This window comes from Musa acuminata, chromosome BXJ3-7 (assembly GCF_036884655.1).
Source record: "Musa acuminata AAA Group cultivar baxijiao chromosome BXJ3-7, Cavendish_Baxijiao_AAA, whole genome shotgun sequence".
NCBI lineage: Eukaryota > Viridiplantae > Streptophyta > Magnoliopsida > Zingiberales > Musaceae > Musa > Musa acuminata.
In genome coordinates this window covers 912,503-933,872 of record NC_088355.1, presented here as the reverse complement: position 1 = coordinate 933,872, position 21,370 = coordinate 912,503, and the positions used below count along the sequence as shown (strand labels likewise).

Genomic DNA, 21,370 nt, shown 5'->3' with positions numbered 1-21,370 from the left:
TATTAAATGAAACTCCATGATTGCACAGTTATTATATTGGTCATGTTTAGCATGAGATATTTCTTCCTCCAAATGTTAGACAGCCAGGAGAAGGCTTCTTTACGAGTATTAGCATGACATCATTCTTGACAACTGCTACTTTCGATCTTATAGATATTGATACCAATCAACCAGCCTCTGAAGCCAAATTTGTCTTTGGATTAAGATATCCTTCTCGAGAAGTACTTAATTATTGTTTGTCATGAACGTGTTGATCTTTCATCACTTGGAGTGCTGTTTCATGTTTCATGAGGTGCAAGAAGACTTTCAACTATAATGGCAACATTCATAGGCAGCCTTTAAAATAGTATCCATTTGACAACAATAACGATAAAATTATAATTATTTGGGATCGGTTAGATGATTTTTTTTATCGTCGCTGAGCTTTATAAGAAGTTTATTTTTAACTAAATAAATGAAAGAAAAAAAGAAAAAAAACACTCTGGCAGCAGAACTGTGTGTCTAAAGAGAATTGGAGTTGTTTCTTATCTTGCCCTTGTGAAAGATCGTATTGCATTTAGTTTTATGAAGGACAATAAGTCCTGCTAAAGTCCTCCATACATGATGTCAAACCACTCCTCCACTGATATGATCAAGTTCAGCTGCACCACCTCATCATACCAACCTCATCCATTGTTATCATGCATGCAAAGACTCCTCGCCATCATGCTTTTGGCAGATCACACCCCTTAGGCCCCAAACCCTCATCTTTTGATTTGTTTTTAGGAAACAGCAAATGGTTGGTGGGTCAGTGGATGATTATATGGTTCCTTGCTCACTAAAGCGACTGTCAGAAACAACCCATGCAATCTTTATTTATGAAACATTGTATAGGGGTGGCATGTTACCTGCTGCCTTCTTTTTGAAGCTGCACTGAAAAGAAGAAACATAAGCAGTGATCTCCACACACTCATATCAAACTTAGTCACGAGTAATCATAAAGCTCGGATCCTTAAGAATGCTACACTTTTTTTTATTTTTTCTGATGATGGCACAAGATGGATATCAGTAGAATAAGGTGGGAGGCTTTTGGTGGTGCTTTGAGCATGCACTGTCTAATGCTGCAAGCAATAGGATGATTCCTATGCAGAGAATGGAGATCTGAGAGTAGACAGCATACGTGTCTTGCTGTCTCCCCATCTTTAATCATGAATTCTTAAGCCTATGGCGACTAAACATCTGTAGCTCCTTGGCTTTTTGTTGCAATTTATGGCCTTTGTCCCCTGACCTTGGGGGGATCCCACACCAAAACCATGGACCTCTCTTCAATGTCACTAATGGAGTGTGTACGGCGGAAAAGGACAGCGAGGAACTGGTGAGCCTGATCTTGTGAAACTTGCAACAGTGAGTCCCAATACTTTGGTCACTGTTTGTTCAGAAAGGCAGGTGGCCTTGGTGTCCTATGACCTCGATGTGTAGTTGTCATCTATGGATTGACTCGACTCGTGGCCCTTCCGAATGAGTAGGTAGAGTAAAAAGCTCCAATGTCCGGGTGAGCATGGCTGATGTAACTCCTAAAGGTCATGGAAAAGCTCACAATTAGACTACCAGTGTTTCTTTCTTTACTTTACTTTACTTTACTTTACTTGTGAAACAAGTGGGGAATCATTGAACTGAATTGCAAAAATAGATACTAATCAGAAGCAGAATGGATACAGGTTTCATAACTGCCTCTCCAAACTGGGAGGTCACATTGCTCTTTTGGACAGGGAGAAACTGGAGCTGAATAAAATAGTGAGAAGTACTTCTTTCATTATATATTGATTTTGATTTATGCAGCATTGCAAGGTTGATTCAAACATGACATCTTCATGCTTCTATGCTGTATTATATAATACTAGTTTGCATGCAAAGAAGATTTCCAAGGGATATATATGTCAGCACTCCTCATTTTCCACTGCAACAAGAAGAAGATGAAGATGAAGATGAAGAGGAGGAGGAGGAGGAGAGGCATGTGTGTCACGATCACCCACCAAAAACTAGAAAGAGCAGACATCAAGCTGCAACTACCAGTTTCTGGACCACCCTGCATAATGTTTGCACCCACTCCTGGTGCATAAATCTTGAGTTATGCACATGTACAGGAAGGAGCAGGCCATATCCAATTCCGCATCCTCGTTTGGTGGTCTCGGTGGATCATAATTCTCTCCTCAAAACTAATGCCCTGGACCTCGAACCAAGCAGCTACACCTCTACTTAAATCCCTACACCTATCGTCCTAAGTTGTACGGCCAAGTCACCCTCATGTGGAGCCTAGTGTTCCATTTGTAGAGCATCAAGGAGAAGATGAAAGCTTCCTTATCTCAGCATGGGAAGAGGTGATTAAAGTAAGATTGGGATCAAGCAGAGAAAGAGAGAGAGAGAGAAAGAGGAGCTCTTGGATTGATGAGATGAGAAGAGGAGCTTTGGCACATATCAATGGCGACTGGACTTTGTTAATGGTGGGTGGATTCAGGCAGCCACGCTTTTGCAGCAGCTGCAGTTGCATGTGGTGTGGACACGTTTCGCGACCTGAGTGGGTGCACGCTGTGCTAGGAGATCTAACATGATGCTGTGCTTTCTGCCTGCAAACGTGGGATTGTCGAGAAATCATAGGCATCCTTTTCTTCAGGGACATCAACTGGTCAACACATTTGCATCATTTTAGCTACGTGAGATTTCTGCAGGAAGTGTATGATTGGTTTCAGTGATTGATTGCTCGACGTAAAGGAGAAGAAGTAGTAGTCAACATTGTCGTTCGACAGATCACTTCACCATTCTCTCACTTGGCCGGAGCTCGAAGAAAGCATGGCCGGTGTAAGTAAACTCTTCTTTCCTGGAAACAAGAAGACTAATTACATGAATCATACGAGAGAAGAGGTCTGGAGATGCCAAACTTGGCAGCTAAACTCCTGAAAGTTCCAACCCGAGTTTGATGCTGAAGATCTAAACAGTCTTCTTCCCAAAAAACATCTGCTCTTCGAGTCACTTCTAGAGCAAGTTTATGGGCTGAGTTCCATTCGAATCAGTTAGTTCTTCTGCAGCAACTTTCCATGACAATGTGAATCAGATAGTTCATTCGGGATGACTTGATTCAAATAATAAGACGCTCATCAAATGCATATATAATTGAGATGTTACTGATCTAATAACAGTCATATCTTTGTTTCTTCCTCTGCCTGATTCGGATGCAAATCCGATATCGTTGTTATCAGTTTGCATGATTTGTTACAGTGGGATCCGCATCCGATTAGCAGGTGACCCTGTTCCCAAAAACTGCTCATTCGCGGCCCCTTCGTCGCATTATGGCAACCGCATAGCCAACGTTTGCGGGCAATTCCATGTTCCGGTCGTCGTGTCTCTGCTTGATTTCAACTTATCAGGGAAGAACAGTATGTTCCTTGGTATTTCTTCCCCGTGTCCACTCGAGTTGTTGAAGAGAATGAGCGGATTCTTCACCTCGAAATTTGATTGCTAAAAAGGCTGAGAAGGAAGTCAAGGGTAGAAGAGCGTAGGAGTATTTGACAACTTGATTCTAGATTTCAAAATGTCAACTGCATATTAAATATTGTTTGTCGTTTCTTTCTAGATATTGGAGGAGGCATATTATGGTAGCTAGGAATTCTTTTATTTAACAGATATTTTGTAGGCAATTTTTTCTTTCCTTCAACTGACTTGAAGATATTGTAAAGGTTTACTTAAATTTTCTATTTTATTGGGCCAGTAATTCTAGTGTTCCTTTTCCTGTTTTATTGATTTGAAAATCTCTGCATAGTTCAGGTGCTTCAGACTTACAGTTTAATCATTAAAGAAAAATCCAAGGAAGAAACATTTTGTTGTGTACAAATTCTGGGTGAACTAAGACAAGCTGAATTTGCACACTGTGTTGCAGCAAAAATAACTTTCGTCGAGGTGAGAAAAATATAAGTGGTAGACAACTCTGGTGCAAAATTTGTTGTGTGTATACAAGCTTTGAGAGGAAGGAGAGAAGCATGATTGAGTGAGAGCATAACCACAATAAAGGAAGCACAACCTTGCGGTGAAGTAAAGAAGGGGCACAAGCAGATGGAGCCGTTTGGCACTCTTGTTTTCTCAGCCAATGCCTCATGAGATTAGGAAGAAGAAGCATGTCAAGGTTCCAACTTTGTCTGAACATATGTTGAGTGACCAACTTCCACGGGATGTTTTACCTCTATTTAGGATTCTTCTGCTGGCTAAGTCTATCACTGAGATTTTTTTGGTTGGATATACTACTAAATACTTGTGAAGTGCTACATGATTCTGGATGCAAATATCTTTTTTTCGTATGTCTTCATCAGACATTTTCATATGGTTTGTTTGTGAAAAATATTTATGCAACCAAGATTTTTATTGAAGTCCTACTTTGATATTAACTTGTCATGTTCATCAGTGACAACTTGATAGCATCTGTTAAGAGTCATTGGGTGATGCACATCCCAAACTTGCTGTAAAACCTTACTGGTCAGATGTCAAGAACTCTTTTCTTGTGACACGGCACTGAGAATTGATGTGATTCAGTAAGAATGGACCAAACTGAAACCATTCTCTATCTTTCCCATGTAGAACGAGTTTTACTAGTCTCAGAAACACACATGGACTTTTCCTCCACACATGATAGAAGAAGCACTTGCTCAAAGCTGGTCACAGAGTGGCGTAGAGGGCAAGTCCTTCCAGACACTGAATTGTTAGAGGAACTACTGAGAGAGAGAGCAATGTTATCATTCTTAGCTTCATGAAGCAAATGAGAAGATTCTGGTGAAGCAGGCTTTGGCCTTTGTTCTTCCCCTTTATACTGTCAACAGTTGATGACTCTGAAATCATGATGACCTTTGCAAATTGGCCATTGTGAGAAGCTTACATCTACCAAACGTGATGTCACCAAGAAAAATGGAATCACATGGATTGATGCATCAAAAACTATTTAAGTGCATACCCCAATTAATAATCACTTTGGTTGGTCTTAATCATGTAGAAATAGTAAGTTAAGGTTGAGTTATCAGCAGCTGATACTAACTTCAATTACAAGCATCGTCTTCCTCTCTCTCATCTCTACCAAACCTTGACACTTCTTCGTCCCTGACTATGAAATAAGCAAGTAATTCCATGTGTATACTCTCAACTATTCCTATCATAATCATCAACATTATTATTATTATTATTATTATTATGCCTTAAAGTTCAAAAAAATAAAAAGGAAAAAGGGGGGCTAAAAGTAGAATACGCGAACTGAGTCACGAGCTCGCGAGTTCGGAATCGAAGGCGAATCGAGACTCACTGAGCTGACTCGGTGAGCGAGAGGAGGGAGAAGGGGAAGCCGAAGCCCGAGGGAGTTGGAGGTTTGGGCACGGGTCAAACGGCGGCGGGAGGACGTTAGCTGTCGGGTTGTCGGTTACCCATCCGTGACGGACGTTTCCCATTTGAAGGCCACGCTGTCCCCCTTCCGTTTATTCCCCGTACTACTCCCCCTAGCCTTCCCTTTTACAGCACCTCTGTCTCTCTCTCTCTCTCTGTCTCCGTGCATGAGAGAGAAGGGATGGAGGTCAGAGATTGCCGGGCAACAGGGGCCACCGTCGCCTGCAAAGGCTACCGAATCGTGTTGCTTTGACTCATCCTTCTCCCTCCTCTGCTTCTCTCTCTCTCTCTCTCTCTCTCTCTCTCTCTCTCTCTCTATCTATCTATCTATATATATGTATATATGTTTATACTTGTAGCAGGACACCCCAACCCAATTCCACTCCACCTTCAGCCCAGCTCTCTCTCTTGCTCTCTGCTATCTATACGAGCAAAAGGAGGAGGAGGAGGAGGAAGAAGAAGAAGGTTTCGGATGAGGATGGTGGAAGAGGAAGCGGAGGGAATGGTGATGATGAGGCGAAGCGGACCGTACGAGAGGGTGGCGAGAATGGCGAGCGGGAACGCGGTGGTGGTGTTCAGCGTCAGCGGCTGCTGCATGTGCCACGTGGTGAAGCACCTGTTGCTGGGGCTCGGCGTCGGCCCCACCGTGTACGAGCTCGACCAGCTGGGGAAGGGCGGCCGCGAGATCCAGGCGGTCCTCTCCCACCTCCTCTCCGCCGCCTCCCCCTCCCCCTCCACCTCCGTCTCCGCCGCAGCCGTTCCCGCCGTCTTCATCGGCGGACAGCTCCTCGGCGGCGTCGAGAAGGTGATGTCGTGCCACATCAACGGCTCCCTCGTCCCGCTACTCAAGCAAGCCGGTGCTCTCTGGCTCTGAACGCCTCCATCACCTCTCTCTCTCTCTCTCTCCCACTGTACATATACGTGTGTTTCGAATTCTATCAAGTATTTGCCATGACAAGGCAAATTCTATGCCTGCTTATGCCGCATACGTTAATTGTCACACCAAAAAGCATGAGTTATCCCAACATTTTGTTCTTCCATGCATGCATACAGCTTTCCAATGCCAATGTATGCCATTAATAACAGTAAGAATGCATACGAAAGGCAAAGTGCATTTTTGCATGGACAAACATGAAGAAGGAATCTTTAGAGCCGGCAAAGAAGGGTGCGGACATGATGATGGTGGTGGTGGTATGCCTATAATTGGAGACGAGAGCGAGTGCAGTCTTCCCCATGTGAAGTGTTGTGTTTGCTGCACAGAGGAGAGAGAGAGAGAGAGAGAGAGAGAGAGAGAGAGAGAGAGAGATTAGGTTGATAATACGTTTGCATGTGAAGAAGAAGGTGGTCTCTGGGAGAGGCTGTGTGCCTGCAACGCTCACAGCAGCGGATGACGTTTCATTTCAACAAACAGTTAGGGTTGGGTGCAGAGAGGGGTCTGACCATGACCACCACCTTTTCCCATTCAAAGCCTCATACAAAAACAAATAGGAAATGCCCACTTAGAACTCACAAGAAAGAGTGGCTAAACAACAAATTCTAAGAATATAATATGCCCTTACTTTTACTGGAAACTGAAGAAAGAACAGATGAATATATCACTAATTTAAATTAATTATTTTGGATTAGTGATATGGGCTCATGAGATTAAGTATTTTCGATCAATTGATTTATCCGTTAATTCACATGATAGAAGAATGTTCATGTGGATTCCTGAATAGTTCTAAGAATACCAACTTGTTTAAGATGAAATGGATATACTTTTAATTAAACATCTGTAACAGTTAATACTAAAAATTTTGCTAAAATATTATGATTTAACTGAGCATATTATAAAATAGAAATAAGATGCAAATAGACGACCTCAAATGGAACATCATCAAGTCTTGAACACAATAAACTTTCAGTACTTACATCTTCACAGAACGACAGCACTGCAGATGCACTAAGAAGACCATGACAACTTGCAGATGATTCAAATGACATTTCACAGAACCAGCAAAGAAGAGAAGAAAATATACACATTAGGTAATCCTCACGATCAAACATTCTGACAAAGGTGATGAGACTGATCACAGGTTGTTGCTAGTGATTCTAGCTGGCTGGTTTACACAAAATGCAAGCATCTAATCTCCATGATAAACAAAAGAATGCATACCATTTCCATTCTGCAAACAATACCTAAAACAGAGTTCCAGGTGTTGTTGGTCACATTTTGCTTTCATCATCAAAGAAATGGAAAAAACAGGGGGGGCAAATCTTGAGCTCTGCTAACAGTGTAGTTTCTGGCAGCACCAATCAGTTTACTATCATTCCTAGATACCTTCATAAATTTCACCAGACAATCTGCAAGTTGGCAACCAGGGTCATGAAGAAACACCACCCAGCTTTGACTATATGTGATATCAACATTTAAAGAGAAGAAAAACAAGAAAAAAAAATCTTTTGACAATTTTTTCTCCAAGATGAGAGAAAACATCAGTTACAATCCGTGTACTAATTTCCTGAAATAAAATCCTGATATTCTGATAGGCACAAGAGTTCTGATGTATACATACACGAGTAACCAAATAGGCCACCACAAAATTTACAAGTATAACTTGCAACTATCAGCCATGATTGCGCCGGGAGCAGCATTTGCTCGATCAGTGGAAGCAGGAGCCACAAGTTGATCTTGACATAATCTATCCTGTACAGCCACAGCATAGTTTATAATGGTAAGAATGGTTCACCTGGTTTAATACAAATGCAACTTTCAAACAACTATTTCAATCTGATATCTGATGACTTCACAGATAAGCATAAGCAATGGAACTTTTCACGTTGTCATCATCAACCTACCGCAAGATTCAGCTAGTGGTGCTTTTCCTGTTCCCATAAGAGTAAGTAGGATCGCCATGAGGCCTGCAGACAGAAATTAACAAGGGAGACATAAGCATGGACCTCAATAGTCCAAAAAGTAACGTATTACATCAAAATATTGTTAATGTCTTTACATAAGAATCACTTGATTCATCAGAAGAAAACAAATGTAATAAGCACCAGAAAGAGCATCAACAAGAAGTGAAATTTAATAAAGATCATAGCACAAAGCATAATCTCGTCAACATTTTTTCACTCACCACATTTGATGTGTGCAATGTCATTCATCAGAAGTATTGTCATGTCGAAAAAAAAATTACCTTGGATTTTTCACATGAATGAGTGCGAACAAGATGGACAGGAAAATGCAAAAGCCTCCAGTTGCCATGTAAGCTATCCCAAGGAAATCATTTTTGCCCCCGAGCCAGTTTTTAGTTGTAAGAACAAGCTTCTTCTTTCCCCCAAAGCTGTAAGTGTTGTAGTTATTAACAAGGTGTACTTCAATAATCTCATCAGCTTGTAGATCTTCTTCAATTACACCATACAGCTTTCTGAACTTTGGAAGAGCAGCAGTACGCATCCAAACTATGAGATCTTCTTGTTCACTCAGCTAGTTGGAGGTAAAAATTTAATGATTAAACACTTCAGGATACATATACTAGAACCATATATTTCAAGATAGGCTAGCGAACTTTGGATGTAAGATCCCTCCCCATGGTACAAACAAGTACTACATACAGAATTTGAACAATCAAAATACTCACAGGAACATCTGGGTCAAGGGTTCCTCCCCCGATTAGGCTTCCATTTTGAAAATTGAAGGGATATACATTTCTACCAAACTTGTGCTCTCGGTCACTCTTCCAAGCAATGTTTCTCCTGTTGATTCTTAATTCTACAGTCTCACGCACGAAGGTGTAAGAATCATTGAACAAGCTCCATGCGACTAACCCACAAGGAACAATTGAGAGACCATTGTTATACTCTTCAGGTCTGCATGAACTAGTGTCCTTGTACTCCAATCCATGTAGAAGCTGCTTATCACTTCTACTTTTTATATACCTGGGCAAATTTCCAAAACTTATCATGCATCAACAGAAACCAATTTGAGGAACTGAACTAGTAAGATTAAAAAAAAACACAAGGCCAACAAGATGATTACCGTCGATGATTCTGATAGTAATTATCAAGTTCATAATAGACATAAATTGGTGCTTTCATATGCTTCTGAATCTGCAGAGAAATTTAAATATTTTATGTCACATAGTTCTAGATAAAGAAGACAAGTAAGATAAAACAGAATGTCATATATAGAAACAAGTAACTCAAATACTATCTAGACATAGAAGATCATTGATATCAAAATAACAAAATTCCCTAGTTCTCTGGTTACAAAATGACAAAAAGAGGAAGAGTGCTGGCATATGTTATATACACCAATAACTTCCCTAACTATTTTGACACATTCGAGCATCATAGAGCATTATGCACAAATGGATTTCTTTATCAGAGGCCAAAGATGAGTTGTAAATAGCAACGAACACTTCATTTTTAAGTCTTACAATTTTTTTCCTCTTAGGGGATCTATACTATCACATCTAAATTTAATATCACCTCAAAACTGTTAAGAAAATATTGAACATTTGTGCAGTACATAGCTAAAAGAGAAACAAGATAAACCAATGGCACCCTGAAAAAGAGAAGCTACGGCAAAAAGATATAAGAAACCATATCATGGAACATCATAGGGATACTAAAAGAATAGTTGTGTGGTTGTTCCATCAATGAAAATATATATGCCTTTCCTGTGGACTTAGTTGTTGGAATAGATTGCAGTGCAGTCACAGCAATGCAGGTTGACACTATGTTTTGATAGTCATGGATATCATCGGGCCACAGATAGGGTACCACATGAGTTCATGTGAATGTACGAAAAGATAAAATCCTTGAATCCAACTAATTGTTGTTCTCACTAGAAATGGCTGAATAATATTGATAGGAAGGTTAAATAAAAAGAGCTTCCAAGGATGTTCGTGTCTACCATGAGTGTTGAAACATTAGCATTGAGCATATAGCATAAACTTTACCTTTATTAGACGCTTACAATTCTTCGAAATTGAGCTATCCTTGATGTAAGCTACTTTGTTGTTTCTATAAGACTCAGGTACACATTCAATATCATAACGATCAAGAATCTCCACAACCTACATAATCAGAAGAAAATACCAACAGATACAATATAACCTCAGTCCAAGATGATACTTACATAAGGAACTTAAACTGACTGAACAGAGTTTTGAGTCCAAGGATTACACTTTCTGAAGCACGGAGACATACTAGACCAACAGGTATAAAAACAACACCAGCTAACAGAAATATTGCTATAACCTGCACAAGGATGAAATTAAGTAAAAGATCCAAGTGGCTATTGATAGATTCAGGACATTCAAAAAAAAAAAAAAATCTCACCCGTGCTGGTGTCAGATTTGGTTTGCAAGCTGGAAGATTCTGCTGGGTAAACTTATAGAATGCTGCCAAACAAAAAATCTTTTTAATAAAAACTATAAAAATATCAGTCCGTGAGGCAACTGCCTAAAATCGATAAAATGGTGATGCAAATAAACGAAAGTGGAATGAACTAAGCAATGATCCGAAGGGCACAACACATAAGCAGATAACACAGACATTTTATGAAGGGAACTATGAACAAGCAAGTCATGTTCCTCGTGCTTGCTCATCTAGAAACTTTTATGATAATCGAAGTTACCGATCTGGTAATAAAAAAATTTCATAACACTTGGTCCACTACTCAATAAAGCTCTTTTATTATTTCCATTTCCACAAACATATTTACTAGACACTCGATAGTAATAGTTCTAAAAGATATTGTGACCCTTAAAATAGCAAAATGAAGCAGAGGATTCATGTAGATGATCTCAGCTATTTGGAAACACGGGTTTTTCTTTCAAATTGTTTTGTAATCACAGAACATGACAGTGTTTTACTGTCTACATGAAACAAAACAAAAGCATGATTTTAGCAGCAAACATATGAGAGTTGAAAGGGTCAAAACCAACTTACAACTCTATCAGGAACAGTGACAATCCTTACAGCAATGTTAGTGTCTTGACATTGCTGAACTCACTAAGACACCTCAGAAGTTGTGGATTGCTTAACGTATATTTTCCTTCTTCTATGCTTTTGATCTTAAATGGCCAATAATGAATCGATGAGGATCATGACTTTATAACTATGCATTTAACTCAGATCCCACATGTCCAAGACCACTGATAACCTCTTACGTATGACATTTTCTACTTGTATTAGAATCAATTTCAAATTAAGTAATAGCACATGCCAACAAATAATTTCTCTGCAAAATAATAAAATAATGTCTGACTCCAAATTCTACATCATATCACATACAGGAAAAGAAAACAACGAAATTTCTAACGCGGTGCAAAACAATACTATCGAATGCTGTATCGAATGTATATGTTTGGAATTTGTGCCGCAAATTCACCACAAAATACGGCGATTGACTTCGCATCAAATATGCTAAAATAATAGACATGTAATTGGAACAAAGACTACAGATTTAAGGCATGACGAAGAGCAGAAAGCCTTCGCACATCGAAAACTCAATCATTTCACATCTAAATGGATCAGAATCCCGCAGATTTAACAGGAAGGATACCTTTGGACCGCAGTGGCGAATAGGAGTGGGCTTGCGTTCCTCCGCCGGACGCTGATGTGCTGCCAGCCTCCATTTCCATCAAATCACATACCGAATCCCTACCGACCCAAACTCCAATCACTCCCTAAATCAACCAATTTCATCGGAAATCAAGGTCTGATCGATATAATAGGAAACCCTAAGGATCCCTCTCCGTTTCGTGAGAGGCGATGCCCAAAGTGCTGGCCGACAAGCCAATATTGACGACGTAAAAGCCCCCGCGACGGGCCGCGCGGGCTGAGAATAAACTGGGTTGGACCGGGCTAAACCTTTGACTCAAGCGGTCCATGTCGCTCACCCAGATTGGACCGCGGGCTAAACCGGGTTTGGGTCAATTTGAAATTGTACTCAATCAGATTCAATTAGTAAGCATGCAAATCGATCCTTACCTAATTCTACTTAAATACTATATATATATATATATATATATATATATATATATATATGTCCCCAAGATCGATCTTTTTTTTCACATTAAGATATATAAAAAAAATCATAAGTCTCAATCATATTATTTTTCTCGTCATCTATAAAAAATATATATTTAATTAAATTTAAAATATTTTATTTTTTTTATATATAATTTCTATTAAGATCTTTTTTTTTCTTTCCTAACGCCTAACGTCTCTTTCTATCTTTAAATATTAATCAATTTATTTCTTCTAATTATCACATTCGTATGTTTGTTGTTAATATCATCTTACTTAATTCTCTTTCATCTTACCCTTCGAATAAATTTATTTTTATTATCTTTAAATATTTTATTTTAACATTATTATCTCAATAATATAATTTTTATATTATAAGAGTCATATTTATAAAGTTTCAAAGTTTCATTGGTGTTACAATTATTTTAAATTTTTTGAAATCTTAAAGTTATGATTGGACAAGCAATTCCACCTCAATACAACTCAACCAAAATATGAGACCTGCTGCTTTATATTCTTAATATCTCACAAATCTATCCTCAATGATGAGTGCTGAAGTAGAATGCACTAAAGTTAATCCCTTGAAGTGTAAGCTAATAATCTCTTCTTATGCATTAGTTGCAATCACCTAAGTAGAATTTTACTATGAACAATATCTAAATGACAAGATTTGCCCTTTTTTATTTTTGGTTGACTCCCAAGTCTCATGGCACAGAAATCAATCACTTGATGGAGAGATGCATGCAATAAGGCTTGGATTATATCCGCAGTTAAAGAGCTACTGCTACGTGAAGTACTTAATTTGGTAGCTATTAATCCTGCTTTAATTGCGACCGAAGCCTCCTCTTTGTGGCAACTATTCAAATTTCAAATAGAGATCATTGTTTTTTGCCCCTCGTATGCTACCTCACCTGCCTTCTGATTGGATGAAGGTATTAGTAACATGTGGGGTCCACGGATGGGTGGTTTGGGTATCAAATTAATGGGTAAATAAATGTTATTTCGAAATCTTGACGGAAACCAGAACTGGTTTTGCTACCCGCCAACGATATCCGTGCGACCACTTTGCGTATGGATGGATCACCAAGTTTATCCAATAACGACACAGGTAGATATCCGGGTATAAATGAATGAGTAAGTCACTTTTTCTTTTATTTCGAAAACATAACGGTCCTTCACCTCCCTCTCACGCAGCTTCTTTTTAGTCCCCCCCCCCCTCCCTCTCTCTTTCTCCCTCTCTCTCGCTCTCTCTAACTCTCTTCCCGATCAAAAAGCCATTCCTTTTCCTTTTCCTGATCCATTTCCCTCTTCTCCTCTTCAAAATCTCTCGTTCGTTCCCTACTTTAATTGGAAGCGCTTCGGCGCAAATCGCGACGGCGCTGCTGGGCGAATCTCCTCTCGCAAAAAAGAAGCGTGCTTGCGGTGGGAAGATCGAGATCCGCCGAGGTTCATTCTCTCCCTTCTTTCCTTGCTTTTGGGGGTTCAAGAATTCGTCAGGTTCCGATCACGCTTCGCTGCAAGAGCGCTGCTTGATCTTTGCAGGTGGTTCTTTAGAGGGAAAGAAACGATTTGGTTAAGCGGTGGCAATGGCTGATGATTTCGGTTAGTTCTCCTGTTCCTTTGACGTTCCATCTTGCCGACAGATCATCTGTTACGGGTTGGGGTTTTTCTTGGATGGGATTTATGTGCAGTTATATGCTGTTTCTGTGGGATTGGTCCGAAACTCCCCGTTCTAGGGTTTGTGATCTTGGGCCGTAATGTTTGCAGGTGGCCAGGCATTTGAATTCCAAGCAATATCTCCGCAGCAACTTGCCGGGTCCCCTTCGCCTGGCATTTTCCGCGAGGGGATTCAAGAATCGCCAGATTACATCAGAGAAACCCCTCAGCGGAACAAGGTCGCACCCGTTGAGCTCTTCCCTGGAAGTCGCTTCGACGGCTTCACCTCTGATAGCCGGACGGAATTAAGAACGGCAGAGGCATGCCCAGAAAAAGATAGAAAGTTGGACAAAGACGGTGCTTTTGAAGCTTCTATCGAGCTCGGGGTGATACCAGAAATCCAGGAGAGATCGTTGAGTATAAATGCAGGATGTGTGGATGAGTTCGTGGTCTGCGGTGGCATCGAATTTGAACTGGACAGGTTTTACTCTGGTGGAAATCCTGTAAAAACTGATGCTGTGGTTGGGGACGGCACACCGGAACTATACCAATCTGCTCGATTTGGGAATTTCTCATATCAATTTCCTGAACTAGAGGCAGGAGATTATCTTGTTGACCTTCATTTTGCTGAGATTGTGTTTACTGAAGGACCTGCAGGAATGAGAGTATTCGATGTTCTTATACAGGAAGATAAGGTAAGCGTGTCATGCTCCATGCTAATCCAATTGCGTTGATTGTTTATTTATGGAGGCTTTCTTATGGGAATATCATCTCAGGTAGTTGCCGGCCTAGATATATATGCTCGGGTGGGATCAAACCGGCCTCTGGTTTTGTCAGATTTGAGAGCTTCAGTTGTTCACGAGCAGGGATTATCGATCAGATTTGAAGGGGTGGTAGGACACGCTATTGTGTCTGGTATTTCAATTCGACAGGATTTTTCTGCAGGTAGATCTTGTTAAACCCTGTTCTGTATCTTCCTTTTGACTTAAACTTTCAATAATTGAAAGATATTCATTAACTTATCAGGCGAGACAATTAAGAGAACACCAGGGAAGCAGAAAGAAGTATCGGGCAGGGGACTGGTAAGAAGAATTAGTGGCACCTGAAAAATGAAATTACTGCTTATTTTTCTGAACCCAAGTCTCAAATTTTTCAGGAGGAATGTGTCAAATGCAGTAAACTTGAGGAAGACTATCAATTGCTCATTACTGAGCAAACAGAATACATAAGAGCACTGGAGAATCTCAAAAGGGATAATGAACTTAAGAATAAAGAATGCCATGAGGCAAGGCTGTTATTGCAGAAGCTTCAAATGGAGCTCATGCAGAAGTCAATGCATGTTGGTTCTTTAGGTATTGTAGTTATTTGAAATTATGGATCTTTTATTAGAACTTTTTTTATGAATAATTTATGTGGGTGTTTCTGAATCAGCTTTTGCAATAGAGGGACAAGTGAAGGAGAAGAGTCGGTGGTTTCAGTCCCTTGCTAACTTGAGTGAGAAATTTCATGTAATGTGTTTTCATACTAGTCATTCTGCCCTCACTTCCATTTTGCGATCTGCTTTCATCATGTATTACTTTTCAGTCCCTTGCTAACTTGAGTGAGAAATTTCATGTAATGTGTTTTCGTTCTAGTCATTCTGCCCTCACTTCCATTTTGCTCTCTGCTTTCATCATGTATTACTTTTCTAGAGCATAACATACTTGAAAAAATCAGTTGCTGAAGCTAGAGCATGTCAATCTATCGGGGGAGGCATTAGAATTTAAGAGGTGTCTTGCGGATATTAGCCATGCAACAACCATAATTCAAACCTCACGTAAGTTATCCAAGATATCTCACACATTCAGCATATGATGTTCATGGAATTGTTTGCTTGTCAATAACCTCTAATCTCATAAAGCTCCTTTTCATTTAAATTGATGAAACGGAATCTAACAAGCTGCAATTTTACCCCGGACAGTAGATCGTCATGTCAACCTAGAGAAGGAGATTGAAGATCTCAAGCTCAGGTTCAATGAGGAGTCGAAAGAAAAAAAAGACCTATACAACAAAGTTATAGAGCTGAAAGGTTAGCCTAGCATTTAATTTGATTAATATGTATAGAAACAAATGAGAAGCACAAAACTTTTCTTGAACTTAGCTGTATTTCAGGAAACATTAGAGTATTCTGTCGTTGTCGACCTCTTAACACGGAAGAAAAAACTGGAGGGGCCTCCATGGTTGTTGATTTTGAATCTGCAAACGATGGCGAGCTTATCGTCAAAGGTCATGTATCTTCCAGTAAGGCCTTTAAGTTTGACTCTGTGTTCAGTCCTGAAGATGATCAAGGTATTCAGCCAAACTTGCGCTCTATGCTTATATGCTTACTTGAGTCACCAAATTTTTTAGCTAAATATTGCTTTTATACCCCAAACACCAGAAACTGTTTTTCAGAAGACTGCACCTTTTGCAACATCGGTGTTGGATGGATACAATGTCTGCATATTTGCATATGGACAGACAGGGACAGGCAAAACCTTTACGATGGAAGGAAATGAAGAAGCTCGTGGAGTCAACTATAGAACACTTGAGGAAATATTTCGAATAATAAGAGAAAGACAAGGATTATATCATTATGAAGTCACTGTAAGTGTACTAGAGGTCTACAATGAGCAGATCCATGATTTGCTTCTTTCAGGATCTCAACCTACTGCAGCTGCAAAGAAGTAAGCAGAAGTTTAACTTCTACATTAATTTGACAGGTAGGATAGATGACCAGTCTGTGACTTGCTGGTTTTTTATAGGCTAGAAGTAAGACAAGTTACAGAGGGAGTTCACCATGTTCCAGGGCTAGTCGAAGCTCATGTGACCAACATGACCGAAGCTTGGGAAGTTCTACAAACTGGCAGCAAAGCAAGAGTTGTTGGTTCGACTAATGCAAATGAGCATAGCAGCCGATCACACTGGTTATTTTTTCTTTCTACAGATCCATTAACCTTATTATCTCTCAGAGTAGTAGCTTAATGTCAATATTTATCATTTCAATTTTCTTCAGTATTCACTGTGTGATGATACGAGGAGAGAATCTAGTGAATGGAGAATGCACAAGAAGCAAATTATGGCTCATTGATCTAGCTGGTAGTGAGAGAGTCGCAAAAACAGATGCTCAAGGAGAACGCCTAAAAGAGGCACAAAACATCAACAAGTCACTTTCTGCATTAGGCAATGTGATATCAGCTCTTGCAACTAAAAGCCCACATGTTCCTTTCAGGTTTCTGAAACATCTCTTTTGCATGCTGTTGTTATTAACATCTCTCTACCTTCATCATCTGAATCTTGGAATTTTCACCAATTCAGGAATTCAAAGCTTACCCACTTACTTCAAGACTCCCTAGGTATTCTTTATATCTTATTCTGCCTCCCCTTCACCACTTTTTTTTTTTTGTTATTTTTCTCATCATATACCACTACTACATGAAGTTACTTAACTAAGTAAATAAATTCAGGTGGGGACTCGAAGACTTTGATGTTTGTGCAGATTAGCCCAAATGAGGATGACGTAGGCGAGACACTTTGTTCTCTTAATTTTGCAAGCAGAGTCAGGGGAATTGAACTTGGTCCTGCCAAAAGACAAATTGACATGAGTGAAATATTCAGATACAAACAGTTGGTATGAATATCAATGAAAAATAAGACAATGTTTCGTAATGAGCCTTGGTATTGCCTATTCTTGTTAATCTTGAGTCTAAGATTTCTCCTGCTGCTCTTGCTAGGTTGGTAAGGTCAAGGAGGACAGCAAGCTGAAAGATTCTCAAATGAAGAAGATGGAAGAGACAATTCAATCTTTGGAAATCAAAAACAAGGCAAAAGATATGATCAATAAAAATCTTCAAGACAAAGTATGAACTAAAAACCTTCATATTCGGTTAATCCAATTAGAAAATTTATGATAATTATTTTGACTCTCTAAAAGTATACCGATCTGTCTTTCCAAGATAGAGTTGGATTTTGGCAGTTGTAGCTTAAATCTATCTATGTTTATGATTTATAATCATGAACTTAGGTGCCTTTTTATATATTAATCTTTCTCCTACATGGAAAGTAAGTTACAACGCAGCATTAGACACCTAACATTTGTTGACTTTGAAATATAAGATTATTACTATCACATTCCGATGTCCCACAGGGTGGATGTTAAATTGTGGTGGTTTTCAGGGTTAGATGAATGTAAAGCTAGTCATTTAGGCTTAACCAGTTTTTATGTTATTTAGAGAGTACAGGCCTAGAATTATGGATGCACATGAGTTGACTGAACAGAAACTGGTAGGCACAACTGACACATCACAGCATAGAGCCCCATCATGTCTCATATGTGTTTTTGTCACCTTATGTCAGTCTAGCACTATAAACAACAGTTGGGTAGTTTCTTATGTTCATCTAGCACTATGAGCCAATTAGAGTTCCTTAGGAGTTGAAACTTTGAAGGTTTCTATCAACCTTGTCAAATGCTGAGCCTTTTGTTTAGATATGGAACAAATACTTTGTTTTTCAAACACTAATGCAAGATTATTCAATGAAGAGAATATGATCCAAAATCCAAATACCATCTTTTTTGTATTTCACCTTTTTTTTTCAATACTTTTATTGATATATCTTTAGGTTCTCATAGGATAAGAGTTTCCATGTACAAAAAATTGCCAGAGAAATGTTATTTGTATTGGGAAGATGAACTGAAATTTATGTCTAAATTTTAGTTCATTGATTGTTGGCAGGAAAGTGAAACCTTTACTGCATAATAGTTTAAAATCTAGAACATTTGTTTCTCCTTTATGCAGAGGCATGTGCCCATTCAGATCACCGTTCCTGGCTAGTCGAATGAAATATATAGAGATCTGCAGTAAATGCTTATCTTTTTGTTCTTTCAAGACTGAGCTTTGGTTGCTTAAAGAGATTACCATTTTTTATTCTGTCTCTTTGGTACTTGAGAGCGTAAGGATGGTCTCTGATGAACTTCCATATACAGGTTAAGGAACTGGAATCACAACTATTGATTGAAAGAAAGTTGGCAAGACAGCATGTAGACAACAGAATAGCTGAAAATCAACTACAGCAGTTGCAGCAACAACAACGAAGGGAACAACATGAAGAAAACATCTCATCGGCTAAATCTTTTCTTGTCACTCGTCCACCAATCGAGAAAATCCACACTCATATCATAGAAAAAGAAACATGTAAAGAATTTGCAGATATGATGCGGCCACTTGCTGATAACAATTGCAACAGGCCTTTGCTGCAGTCTCCAAATGACCACATCATCTTCAAGAACTTCCTCCAGTTTAGAGACAAGGAAAACAAGCCAGAGATTGCTGAAGAGCCATTCCCGAGGAAAGCCAGCAGGGTTTCCCTTTGTCCTACCATCCGTGGTGGTCTACCTGTCACCACAGCACCACGCCGGAACTCCCTTATTCCCCTTCCAATGGCAAAAGCCCTGATCAATGCCATGGACAACCTTTCACCGCCATTACCTTCACAAGCTCAACCTACCCTCACAACTGTTGGTGCATGTGAAGGTGAAACTCGCAGCCAGCAGAGAAGTGCTAAGAAGATCAACAGCATTCTTCGAAGAAGCCTGCAGAAGAAGGTGATCATTAGGCCTCAACTGCCCCAGGCAATTAGAAGGGGAGGAACGCTTTCTGGGCTGGATAAGCTAAGACTTTCAGTAGGTCGCAGCGGGAGGAAGGCAAGGAGAATGGTTCTGGGTAATGCTGGCGATGGTGATCGAGTAATGCAGCAGAAACAGAAGAAAGAAAAGGAGAGAGGCTGGAACCATGGTGCAACAACAGCACGAACCATTTTCTGACAGTTGAACTGGTTTACCTCCATCAGTTATTATTAGCTCGGAGGGGAACTAACAGTTTGTAATTACTAGTGGTTCAGTTGATTCTGCTACATGCAGCCTCAGCATCTGAACTATGACCTCTAATGTCAACTTTGATAGAACTTGTTGTCATATTCTGAACATTTTCCTATGAGTAAAGTGAAGAGTTTGTCATAAATATGAATCCAACCTTGCAACAACAAGGAATAATTTCTGACAGTTGACTTGTTTACATCCATCAGTTACACAGTTTGGAGGGAAACTATCAATTTGTAATTTTGTTAGTCCAGTTGATTCTGCTACATGCAGCCTCAGCTTCTGAAACTATGGCAATCATGAATGTCAACTTTGATGGAACTTGTTCTGTCATATTCTGAATATTTCCTATGGTTTAAAGTGAACTGGATGCAGTTTGTCAATTCACCAGCAATCTCTAGCTGGAACTGAAGCTTCTCATTCGGAAAGAAATGTCCATCTTGCATCAGCAATCATTATGCACACACTACATGGAGAAAGACACATCTATGCTTTCTCTTTAATACAATGTAGGTACTTGGATTTTGTGATATTGGTGGGGAGTCTTGTTCATCCAATTATCTGTTTTTCTTAATATCGAACACAAGCCTTTCTGTAAACAATTGACTCTCTCTCTGAACACAGTTGAATCATAGTGGAAGAGACCATTAACTCTATTTTCATATTAAATCCTATTATTTTGGAATGCCAAACTGACTGCTCCACAAACAACTAAAAACAAAAAAGGACCCTTCTGAGGGAGGATTGAAAGGGGGTGTATGAAGCTACAAACCTTAAATCCTCATAAAGTGGATCTGGTACATCACCATGAGATTGGTGTTTCATCATATTATTGTAAAAAAAATCTTATATAAGAAATAACATATTGTGGCTATGATCCAACTTTGTTTGGATGAAATCTTAGGCACTAAATCTTAATCAACTATTCAAGTTTGTTTCAGAGTAAGAACAACTATTCAACTATTTTTCAGACATGATTCAACATAGAACAGCTATTCCCTTGCAGTGCTACAATCAAACATTGTTGATTCTGGAACCCTATTCTTGACCTCTGTTTCTCACAGGGAACACACCATTTCCTTTTTCAGATTCCTGAACTGTACACAGTACAGCTTTTGTTGTTTAATTAGGACTGTCAGTGTGCTGCTTAAGCTCCTCATCAGCTGGTAGCAGTTGCTGTGTTGAAGCCCCAACCTTGTCTTTGTGCAAACCGACAAGCATCTTTTTGATGAGTTGTTGGCATCCTTCTCATTGAGGAAGATGGCTTCTTGTGAGGGTTGGCTCCACTGTGTGTACTTTTGGTCGGCATTTGCCGAGACAGGGTTGCCATCACATACCTCATGGGGCCATTCTCATCTATAGGTTTCCACATCTGATCTAAGATATCATTGAACACTGCATGGTAAT

The 21,370-nt window shown here is 39.6% G+C and overlaps 3 protein-coding genes across 5 annotated transcripts; 2 read left to right on the top strand and 1 right to left on the bottom strand.

Annotated features, from left to right (window-relative positions):
• The first annotated feature begins 5,785 nt into the window (after window positions 1-5,785).
• Window positions 5,786-6,295, top strand: LOC135642737 (glutaredoxin-C9-like). The gene has a single exon (XM_065159134.1). The coding sequence runs from the start codon at window positions 5,864-5,866 to the stop codon at window positions 6,263-6,265; it is 402 nt and encodes a 133-aa protein (XP_065015206.1). The 5' UTR covers window positions 5,786-5,863; the 3' UTR covers window positions 6,266-6,295.
• A 1,462-nt stretch (window positions 6,296-7,757) lies between these two features.
• Window positions 7,758-12,178, bottom strand: LOC135642371 (putative ALA-interacting subunit 2). 2 transcript variants are annotated; one of them, XM_065158482.1, is made up of 9 exons: window positions 11,948-12,178; window positions 10,720-10,781; window positions 10,564-10,638; window positions 10,338-10,454; window positions 9,413-9,483; window positions 9,015-9,312; window positions 8,571-8,860; window positions 8,230-8,292; window positions 7,758-8,120 (listed from the first exon to the last, which is right to left on the bottom strand). In XM_065158482.1, the coding sequence occupies exons 1-8, from the start codon at window positions 12,024-12,026 to the stop codon at window positions 8,238-8,240; spliced, it is 1,047 nt and encodes a 348-aa protein (XP_065014554.1). In that variant the 5' UTR covers window positions 12,027-12,178; the 3' UTR covers window positions 7,758-8,120; window positions 8,230-8,237. The 2 variants fall into 2 exon arrangements, with proteins under 2 accessions (XP_065014554.1, XP_065014553.1); XM_065158481.1 differs by having other exon boundaries at window positions 7,758-8,077.
• Window positions 12,179-13,673: 1,495 nt separating this feature from the next.
• LOC135643055 (kinesin-like protein KIN-14R) lies at window positions 13,674-20,048 on the top strand. Of its 2 annotated transcripts, XM_065159594.1 has the most exons (17): window positions 13,674-13,860; window positions 13,957-14,016; window positions 14,182-14,765; window positions 14,847-15,015; window positions 15,097-15,152; window positions 15,227-15,422; window positions 15,502-15,578; window positions 15,787-15,886; window positions 16,031-16,138; window positions 16,222-16,398; window positions 16,490-16,775; window positions 16,854-17,015; window positions 17,105-17,320; window positions 17,407-17,444; window positions 17,556-17,719; window positions 17,823-17,948; window positions 19,073-20,048. In XM_065159594.1, the coding sequence occupies exons 2-17, from the start codon at window positions 14,001-14,003 to the stop codon at window positions 19,907-19,909; spliced, it is 3,312 nt and encodes a 1,103-aa protein (XP_065015666.1). In that variant the 5' UTR covers window positions 13,674-13,860; window positions 13,957-14,000; the 3' UTR covers window positions 19,910-20,048. The 2 variants fall into 2 exon arrangements, with proteins under 2 accessions (XP_065015666.1, XP_065015665.1); XM_065159593.1 differs by having other exon boundaries at window positions 13,674-14,016.
• Window positions 20,049-21,370: the final 1,322 nt, after the last annotated feature.